Source organism: Leishmania braziliensis, assembly GCF_000002845.2.
Source record: "Leishmania braziliensis MHOM/BR/75/M2904 contig, possible fusion of chromosomes 20 and 34".
Lineage (NCBI taxonomy): Eukaryota > Euglenozoa > Kinetoplastea > Trypanosomatida > Trypanosomatidae > Leishmania > Leishmania braziliensis.
In genome coordinates, this window is record NC_017947.1 from 228,563 (window position 1) to 238,779 (window position 10,217).

The 10,217-nt window shown below is 57.3% G+C and overlaps 3 protein-coding genes across 3 annotated transcripts; all 3 read left to right on the forward strand.

Annotated features, from left to right (window-relative positions):
* Positions 1-302: 302 nt before the first annotated feature.
* LBRM_20_0560 (conserved hypothetical protein) lies at positions 303-2,669 on the forward strand (the record flags this gene model as incomplete). Its single annotated transcript, XM_001564293.1, has 1 exon — positions 303-2,669. One exon carries the CDS (start codon positions 303-305, stop codon positions 2,667-2,669), a length of 2,367 nt encoding a protein of 788 aa, XP_001564343.1.
* Positions 2,670-3,954: 1,285 nt separating this feature from the next.
* Positions 3,955-7,050, forward strand: LBRM_20_0570 (hypothetical protein, unknown function; the record flags this gene model as incomplete). Its single annotated transcript, XM_001564294.2, has 1 exon — positions 3,955-7,050. One exon carries the CDS (start codon positions 3,955-3,957, stop codon positions 7,048-7,050), a length of 3,096 nt encoding a protein of 1,031 aa, XP_001564344.2.
* Positions 7,051-9,003: 1,953 nt separating this feature from the next.
* Positions 9,004-9,933, forward strand: LBRM_20_0580 (putative proteasome regulatory non-ATP-ase subunit 11; the record flags this gene model as incomplete). Its single annotated transcript, XM_001564295.1, has 1 exon — positions 9,004-9,933. One exon carries the CDS (start codon positions 9,004-9,006, stop codon positions 9,931-9,933), a length of 930 nt encoding a protein of 309 aa, XP_001564345.1.
* Between the last annotated feature and the right edge of the window lie 284 nt (positions 9,934-10,217).

Consider the following 10,217-nt stretch of genomic DNA (forward strand, 5'->3'; position numbering starts at 1 on the left):
ACCGTTCATCTCCCTCGCTGGCCTCTGCAACAGACGTTCTCATCGAAGAGAAAGATGATGGCATGCATACAGGGCAAGGGGTTTCACGACGCAATCAACAAACCACATCGTCATCGGTGAACTCGGGACAGTCTCTCGCTCAGCAGTACGGCGAAAATGCCCCGGCAGCGCGCAGCACTGCGACCAATGTGGCTTCGACCTTGGACAGATCTACATCTCATCACCAAAAGAATCGCGTCTCGAAGTTCATTGTAGACATTGAAGGCGATCCTAGCGTGAGCACCGACGCACTTCTGGAGCGTATGCAGACCAAGGAGAAGGAGTTCGACGAGAAGATCCATCAGATTCATCACACATTTCAGAACGCAGGGGAACAGCTCGTTGTGCGGGACCACATCATCTCCCACCTAAAAGAGGAACTGACAGGTCTGCGTGCGGAGGCGGCGCGGATACCGAAAGAGTACCAAGCGCGAGAGGAAAAGCTACTGCTGCGTGTGGAAGCCATGATGACTGAGCTCTCAGAAGAGCAGAACCGTGCCCACCACTCCCGTCGCACTGCCGAGGAGGAGGTGCGTGCTGTCCGTGACTCTTTGCAGACAACTGAGCAACAGCTAGCACAGCAACAGCGCATGTCGGACGATCTACTGCGACAACTTCGTGCGAGTGACAAGGTACTTCAAGAAGAAAAGAAGCGGCACACCGCAGCGCTTGCGGAGTGTCGGAGCACCTACGAGACCAAACTCAATGAGCTGCAGCGGACCTTCCGCACCATGGAGAAGCAGGTGGCCAAGTCGCAGTCGCGTCTGGAGGATATGGAGAAAGACCGCTGCCAGCAGCAGGCAAAACTACTAGAACTGGAGCTCAGCGGCCGACGACGAATCTCCTCCGAGACGATCAAGGCCAAGGAGCTCCTTGCTGAAAACGAAGCCCTGCGCGAGGAGGTGGAAGCCGTGCGCCTCAGTATGGCGCGTTTGCTGAGACTGATGAGCGAGGTGCCCACCATGTCAGACTACCTAAGATGGAATGAACTGAGCAGCGAGTTTGTCTTCCTCGGCTACCCGACTCGGTACTTCGACACAAGTCACCGAGGACGAGGGACGTCCTCGCCGTCACCCAATTGGCGCACGGGCAGCCGAGGAACTTCTCCCAGGCAGCAGCAGCGCTCTCCAGCGCGGCATCGTGCTACAGCTGTAGCCGCGGGGGACGACATCAGCTTCGACAAGCCCGGGCCGTCGAGCCACTCCTCTGGTTGCTATCAGGACGCAAACGTCTCCGGCATATCTGCGGGTGACACGGGCGTCGAGGATGGGGTCTACGCCGGCGTCGCGGCTTCACTTTCCAAGAATGTGTGGCTGAACGGTCGGTGGGCTCAGGAGATGATCTCTATCATCGCCGCAGAGAACAACTTCACTCGGCTGAAACGAATAAAGCTGCTAGAGCTGGAGGAAGCCGCACAGCTAAGCGAGCAGTTGCCATCTGCGCGCGACGTACTTGAGTGCCGCCAGCCGGAGCATCATTACTGGATCCCCTACGCAGTCTTCATGGAGGCGCAGACATTCAAGAACAAGTACTACCCAAAACTTCCCGCCATGTCGCACTTTTCTCCTTTTTTAATTCAACTCAACAAGATTTGGCGTTCGAAGTTGCAGGACCGACTCCGCGTCATGCAGCAGCAGCAGCAGCAGCAGCAGCACTCTCAAGCGCGGCGCCGTGCCACTGATGAGAATCGGTTTGCTACTCGCACGCGAACTCGTGAAAGAGATGTAGGCGACCAGGGGAGTAGCTCAGTAAGTCGGCTGACAAGTCGCTGCACCGTCGCATCTATGCCAAATCCTGGTGAGCTGTTTTCGGAGTGGGCGCGGCAAGAAGCTCGCGTGGACGATATTCATGCGGAGCACCATCGCCTGCGCCGCGAGGTGCGCCTCCATGTCAGTAGCCAAAAAAGCCTGCAGCTCTTTCGGCTGTACGACGAGCTTGTGCGTGGCGCCCATCAAACCCTCAGCGAAGTCCTTCGACTGGCAGAGAACCTCTACGACAGTGCGTCGGCTCAGCGCGTGTCCGAGTCAGAGGAGCGAAAGCGCACAGCTTCCAGCACGCTTCGTGAGATTCAGCAACAGGCGCAAACAAGTGCGGAGATGGCTGACCTGGCCGCGGCGCGCGACCGGCTCGTAAGCGTCGTGGATCACACGTGTCAGCAGGTATGCAATGTTGGAGACTCGTTGTCCACGAGAATGATGTCCTACTACAGTGACCTGCACCAACTCATTCACATGCTACACCACCACATTCGCCAGGCGCGTGAACGCAGTCATCACAAGATGCGTGAGCAAGCTAGCAGTGATGGTACGGGAAGCATCAGCAGCGCTAGCAGCTCCACCGCCCCGTGGTCTAGAGCCGCCGTCAATACCGTGTTGTCTACCGAAGAACTTCATAAGCAACTTCGCGAGGCTCTCCTCGACCAGTACGGAACTCCCCGCGGCACCGGCGCCGATGCGGATCATGCTGCGGCGGCGCCCAGCGCAATCAGCAGCGATGCGCTATTGAAGCTGGCCGCCAGCATACTGGACTTCGCCGAAGAAATACGCCGCGAAGTGACTCAAGCCGCCACTGCCCTTCGCGTAGTGACCAAGCAGGCCATGAGAGACACAAAGCAGTTTCAAGGTGCATAAGCGAAGAGGGGGGGGAACTGACAGTTGCTGTTACCGCCTGTTGGTCGCCTGCTCGCTACTGGTCAACGAAGTTTGTTCACTATGACTGTATTTGCCGCGTCCCCATAGGCGACGGATACGGCCCACATAAGACCACAACTCTGCGCCGCGCGTCACCTTTTGTTTTCTCCTATCGCCTCTGTTCCGCCTCTTCTGTACGTGTACGGTGTGGGCATGAGTGCATGTGGGCGTGTCTGTATGCATCTTCTCGCTCTCCACTCTCCCCCCTTCTCTCTCCGTGCGTCTGCTGTGGTGCGATTTTTTCCTCTCGCTTCTCTGTTGTTGGTACAAGAGAAGTCAAAGGCTTCTCTTCGTGTCCTGATGGAACTGTGTATATGCATGCATGCGTGTGTGTGTGTGTGTGTGTGGAGGGGATGGGGGGATGGGGTACGGTTCCTCGTTTGTCTTTGTAGTGGGTCGACAGAAAAAAAGGCTCAAAGGGAGGGAGAGCACGCGCGCGCGAGGAAGAGATGCTGCGGCACCATGTCCGCCATGAAGCGAAGAAAAGCGTGCCCGCCCGGTGTCGCATTCCTCACGCGCACGAGGAGGTGGAACAGCACCATCAATGGAAGCGTTAGCTGCTGCATCTTTGCGTGCATAGTAGGATGTGTATTTGAATGTGGTTTTATCTAGCCGACAACAATATCGAGTCTCTCACCTTCACAGGCTCAGGGATGAAATGTACTCTGGCACCGCTCGCACATCTCTACCGATGCGCGACGTTTGAACACATCCAGGCCTGCACCTTTCCTGCTCATTCTCGCTTCCTCCGCCACCCACCCCCTCTTTATCTCTTGCGCCCCTCCTCTTCTCCCTGTTGCTCCCTCATGGGATACCATCGTGTATGTCTGTGTGTGGTGGTGTCGGTGTGTGTGTGTGTGGTGGTGTTTGCATCGTTGTGCTGGGCTCCGTGAACGGAAACGGCAAAGGCTACTTCCTTTCGCCCTTTGTCTGCACAGCACGGATACCCATCTAGTCCCCTTCACACTGGCACAGTCAAGGGAAAGACGCAGGTCCTGGTGTGAAGTCGCAGAAGCGAAGACACAGAGAAGAGGATCGGTGAAGCACAGAACGCAGCTCGGGCATATTCAGGGATCATCGCCGCCGCTGCTGCCTCCCCCCCCCCTCCCTCCTCACTCACCATTAATGGGAACGAGTGAATCGGTGCTGCGCTTGCGTCAACAAAACGAGGTGGAGGAAGCCGCTGGAACTCATCGAGCGAAAAGGAAGCAGCACATCTTTCCTCATGTGCGTAGAGTCGACCTCACTGCCCCCGCCGTTCCCCTCTGACGCCGACCTACTAGCCTGTATTGCCCCCTACTGGCCAGCTGCAGAACATCGGAACGGGTCGAGTGTGGTACGGCGCCAGCAAAGGCTTCCACTCGCGTGGATCGCTGCCAGCCCTGCAGCGCGCGTTGTTGCAGAGCAGCGGCATGCGTGGGCTGTACTCCCCTTTACTCAGATTGGCACCCGCCCCGCCAATGCAGAAGCGGATGGCGCTGCTAGCCATGGAGTAGAGAACACATTTGGAGCCGCTTTGGCCAACGCTACCGTACAGCCGAGAGTTCTGCAGGTCGCTCTGAAGACGCATGACACAGATGCGAGTGCGAATGGACATGCTGCTTCATCATCGCAGCAAACTGCACGAGGAAGAGTGGTTGCAAGGGTACTCCGGTGGCTGAGGCGGGTCGCGGAGGGCTTCGCAGACGTCGATCACGCATCCTCGTCAGTGAGTTCTGCATCGCCTTCTTTCAACGGCAGCAGCAGCAGCTCAGCAGCACGAGGCGTGACAGGCACTGTGGACGCTGCTCGATGCTGCGGTGTGCATATTGGCGGGCTCACAGTTGTGCTGGTATCGGGTGTGCACGAGCTCGGCGCGGCCGACGCCGGCGCAACATTGCCTCAAGACACAGCATCGAGTGACAGAGCAGCGGAGCGCAAAGGCGCTCCTCCCATGCACGGTGAAGGAGAGGCGGTGGAACCGAGCTCACAGCTTCTCTTCCCCTCCACCACATCGTGCGGCGGCTCCGCCGCCTCGGTGCTGTCAGTCCCACCCAATGCCGCAGTCTACAACGGCATAACCAGAGGTTGTGGGGAGGAAAGGATGCCGTCCACCGAGAACAGTGTTTTCCGTGCAGGGGCGAAATTGCACGGCCACGACGGCGGGGCCGACGATGAGGCCGCAAACGACCCCAAGACAGCCACATCAGTATATGTGGTGCAGCTGTTCAGTGAACTGCGAAGCCAGGTATACGGAGCAAAACGGCGACGAGGGCCTGCAGCCGACGTGTCATCACGACAGCTTCTTTCCAGGGTATGGTACCGTCAAGTGTTTGTAGGCACTGCTGAAGCAACTGACAAGGTACTGTGCGGCGTCTCGCAGTGGTGGTTGCAGCGCTCGGTACGAAGGCTCGAGCTTCCCACGACGACCCCGCGAGTCCCCAACCTGACGCAGAGAAACCGAAGGGCTCACGCCAGTCGTCGTTTCGAGGAACCACGAACCCTCCCACCGCCATCGCTACACATCAAGTACGTGACCGACGTCTTCGTAGATCGCTGGTGGCCACGTCGCTTCATTTTGGTTGTGCAGCATCGCTTCGCAGAGCGGACAGCGCACGTTCCGCGGGTGGCAAAGTTGCTTCTGTTGATGTGGGTAATATGTGTGACCTTTATGGAAATTCTCCTTCACGGTCTGCCGCAAGTCACTCCGTCCTTCTGCGCCAGTGACGATGAGCACAGCGACAGCCGAAACAACACAAGCCACCGACGCAGCGTCCTTCCCGCGGACCTCATCTCTACCTTCTACAAGATGGGAAGGATCTATGGAAGGCACCAGATGAAAGCTCTCGATGTGAGTCACACTGGAGTCTGTGGCACCCACCTACTCGCATGCGTCCTCGGAAGCATGATGGCCCCGACGATAGCCGGTGACGGCAAGGCAGTTGCAGTGGATTGCAAGGGATTGTGGGCATTGGACGTGGCGGGGTGCACGCAGCTGCACCACCAACGTGGGGAGCTGTATGCCTTATCGGACATGCTGGACGAACTCTACCACCACGCCGCCAGTCGGGCTGCTGCGTTCTCCCTAAGTGAGCCTTCTGGGACACTCGCCGTCGTTGACCTCCTTCTCTCCCTCTCCCTACGAAATGGTGGGCGGCCTGCGTGTCAGTCCGCCACCGGCCTCGCACTCGCCCTTTTCACTCACCACGGTCACCTCACCTGGGTCTGCGGCGCGGGGAGCAGCTTGGACAATGCCGCTTTGCGTGAACTTGGCCAGTACGCACTGCTAGTGGAAGCTGTTGCTGTGACGCAACAGTCTCAGCCAGCGCCGACGTGCGCCTTGCGTGCACTCGACCTGACCAGTGTACTGAGCGTTGATAATGTGAACCCGATGGGGTACGTGACACAGCTGGAGCAGCTGCTGCTGCCCTTCACTTACGTTGACGACGCTGGTATCGGTTGCCTGGACGGCCACGCATACGTGCATGACCTGAGTGCGATTGTGGCGCTCTTCACTGCAGTGAGAGTAAGCGAGGCAACCGAGCTACCAGACAGCGCACAGAAATCTCTGCAGCGTGCGCTCGGTGCTCTGGAGTCGCTCATCCTCATCGACGATAACAGCGCTGGGCGAGCAAAGGGACATGGTAGAAATTCGCGCCAGGATATCGTGGAAACGCTTCACCAGAAGTTCCGCTCTCACCTGTATCACCTCGACTTTACATTCTGCCTCTGCGTCTCAAGCGTAAATGGACTGGCGCACCAGCAGCGGCTTGAACTGCTGAACCTAAGCCAAACTCGAGTAAACAAGGTTGGCCTATTCGGTGGCGCAGACACGCATCACTTGAATCACTCGACACGATCGCCCGTACCCACGGCTCAGCCCCGCTGTACGCCTCCCCTCCGCCTCTTCATTGCGGAGATGTGCGAGCATCTTAGTGACCTCAGCGGCCTCGCTCACATTAACACACTCGAATGCGTCATCGTGCGCAGTGGTTCCCTCGGCGATGATGGGCTGCGCGCCGTGTGCACCCCTGACATGCAGCGCCTGCAGCTGATGGATCTGAGCTACTGCGACCGTCTGCACCATGTGGGGTGCCTGGCACGGCTTCCCTCTTTGGAGACACTCATCCTGGACAGCACTGATGTAACCCCAGCGGAGGTGAAGCAGCTGCGTTTCAGTCGCTCTCTGCGCACCCTATCCCTGCGCTTCTGCACGGAGTTTGCCTTCATCGGCAAGGGGTTGAAGGAACTGGAGGCGGCAGTAGGTACCTTCGCGGCTCTCGAGAGGTACTTGTACGAAGACCTTGCCGGAGATGATGAGCTTCGCAGAAAAAACAACTGACCTAGGCTGAAGGTGGCGCGTTCCTCTTTGTTGTACCCCTGCCATATGTGAAGAGCAAGTGTCCTGACGGATCGTATCAGCGCAGATATGGTCCGCGGTTGTACTAAAACTGCTCTCTTTCACACCAACGTTATCCTTGACACAAGCTGGCACCACCATCATTCCACCCCCCTCTTCCTCTGCCACGTTAGTCTCTCAGCATCAGGAATACGGCGCTAAAACAGGGGAAGGTGGAGGTGGAGGCGAGGAAAAAGGGACGAATGTCTTTCACCTACAGCCCACAATGCCGTGTGCCTTGCGCTTCCCAACCCCCAACCCCCTCCCCCGGGCGTACAGTGAAGGACTGCAAAGGCCATGTAGGGGACGATCTCTACATGGCCTTTGCTGCTTCCGCTGCGACCAACTGTGGGTGTGTGTGGGTGTGGGTGTGGGTGCGATTTTTGTGTTTATGGTTGTTCGACATCCTGCCTGGCCTCTCTCCCTCCCTCCGCGGAGTTTCACTTCTCTCCTCTTCTTCGTTTCTTCATGGCGTAACGTTTTCGTATGGCCTCACATAATGCACCAGAAGCGCCCCTCTGATGGCGGAGGGACACCTCTCAGTGCGCGGCATCCCCAGGGCGCCGCACTCTCACCTTGGGTGGAAGCCAGGCAGCCCCCCCTCCCCGTCCCCCTGCCAGTGCCGAGCCACCTCTGGTGGTGACTGGGCCAAGAGCCTACGCCGTGGGGAGGCTGGAGCGATGTATCGCTGCTGATGCTGGCAGACTGGTGGTGTTGGGCGCTGCGTGGGAGCGACCCGCGACAGTGAAGAGGGTTGTGCCACCTACCCGATGGGGGGATGGCGTCGCCATGACTCAAGTGCACCCCACCCGGCCCTGGCTGCCCACTGGTGTGTGGCGCCCGAGCCGCCCCTGCGGTTGCACCGGGGGGCGAGCTGCGGATCGTGTAGGTGGGGCTTGAGGCAGGGACGGTGCTGGAGTGGCGTTCGAGTCCTGCTCAATGGCATGGGAGGGACACTTTGTTATGAAAAGGAAAGAAAAAGGGACTACCGAAGTGGTCTCCTCCTGTGTGTGTTTGGAGGATGGAATGTGCCTGTCCTTGACCATCTTCCCCTCCTCTCCTGTTTCTCCTTGCCAAGCCATCTTTCTTCTGTTTGTCTTATGCACGCGTAGAGTTTGTGTGGATATGTGGATGTGTGTTCGTGCGTATCAGCCCGACACTCAGCCTCAGTTATCGCAACTCTAAAGTTTGCAGCTCTTCTTCCTTTTTTCGACGCTCTCACCGCTGTGCGCAGGCTGGCGGAGTCTGGGTGCTCACATGGGAGATACGGGAGGAAGCAAAAAAATGTTGTAAGGCACAAATGAAAAGTTATGACAGCTCCATTACCATTCGTATTCACACACACACACACACACTCAACACGAATAGCCCAGCATTGGAGATGTACGTCATGAGAGTGCCTCCTGGTGTTGCTTCTTCCCTGGCCTCTGGTGTCGCCGTTCCTGAGGCCCAACCAAACACCCTACATTAGTATGTGGGTACCCCATCGATTCTCCCTTCCTCAACTCGCTCTCTTTCTTCCTCCTGAACCATCTTCCCTCTCGGTAGTGTGAAAGATAAGCGAGCTGCCGACTTGATCAGACGCGCACATACACACTGTGTGTGTGTAACTAGTAAAGGTTTTTCTTTTCTGGAGGTACCCCCTTTCTCTGCTCTCGAACGCACACGTATTATCTGCGGAGAGTCACACCCGTCAGTGCTGTTCCTGTCTTCGTAGAGATCCGTTGATTTCGTGTTTTTTTTGTTGCTCTCGTGTGTCACCGTTCTATACCAAGTGCACCGCTGTACAACAGTGTACCCACTCCCAAGCTCTCCCCTGAACTCCTAGTGCGCTTATTAAACGTGCACTCTCGTCCAGCAACCCTAGAGACATACACACACGGGTATAGGTATAAGATGGACCCCTCGGCCTTCGGAATGATGTCTGGCCGCGGCATGGGCCGTCAGGCTGAGGTGCGCGATGCCCGTGATACCGCGGAGACAATTCAGATTTCGTCCATCGCACTGCTCAAGATGCTCATTCACGGTCGCGCCGGGGTGCCGCTGGAGGTGATGGGCCTCATGATTGGCGAGGAGATCGACGACTACACGATTCGCGTCGCAGATGTCTTCTCGATGCCGCAGACCGCCACCGGTCAGTCTGTTGAGGCGGTCGATCCGGAGTATCAGGTGCACATGCTGGACAAGCTGAAGCTGGTTGGTCGTCACGAGAATGTCGTGGGCTGGTATCACAGTCATCCCGGCTTCGGTTGCTGGCTGTCCTCGGAGGATGTGATGACAGCTGCGGGTTACGAGAATTTGACACCACGCAGTGTGTCGGTCGTTGTGGACCCCATCCAGTCTGTGCGTGGAAAGGTGGTGATTGACGCCTTCCGCACTATCCCACAGGAGATCATGGCGATGCGAGCGATGGGTGAGTATGTAGAACCGCGTCAGGTGACGTCGAACATCGGATTCCTGTCCAAACCGTCGGCCGTGGCCCTCTCCCACAATCTAAACCGCCAGTACTACAATCTGCCCGTGACCTTCCGTAAGAAAAACCACGAGTTGCGGTTGCTGTTGAACGTGTACCGCAAGGGCTGGCAGGAGGGCTTCAAGTTGGAGAAGGCAAAGGTGTACCAGCGCGAGACACGCGCAAGCATTCGCGAGCTCATTTCCCTCTCAAAGCAGGCAGAGAAGTACATTACGCAAGGACGCGACGAGGACGATCTAGGTAACGTCGGTCAGATCAACACCATGTCCCACCTGCAAACAGAGGCGGAAAACGTCATCCACCGCAACCTCAATCAATCCATCGGTGCCATGATCAACGCGGTGGTGTTCTAATACTCTTTCTTCACTCTTCGCTCTGCGCCCTCTCTCTTGGACTTTTCTTTTTTTTTTCCTCCTGGTGTCGTTGCGGTCGGGGGGTGATGAGACCGAAATGGGATCCGTGGGTTCGTGGGGGTGCTCGGAACCTGGTGGCGTCGTGTATCTCCGCGAGCGTACGTGTAAGTATCTGTGTGTATAGGGCGACGTCGACTGCCGATGCGTGGGCATGCGTCACGCTTTAGGCTTGCGTGTTCGACATCTAAATGAAGAAAATGAATGAACCAACGAAAGGAAGAATA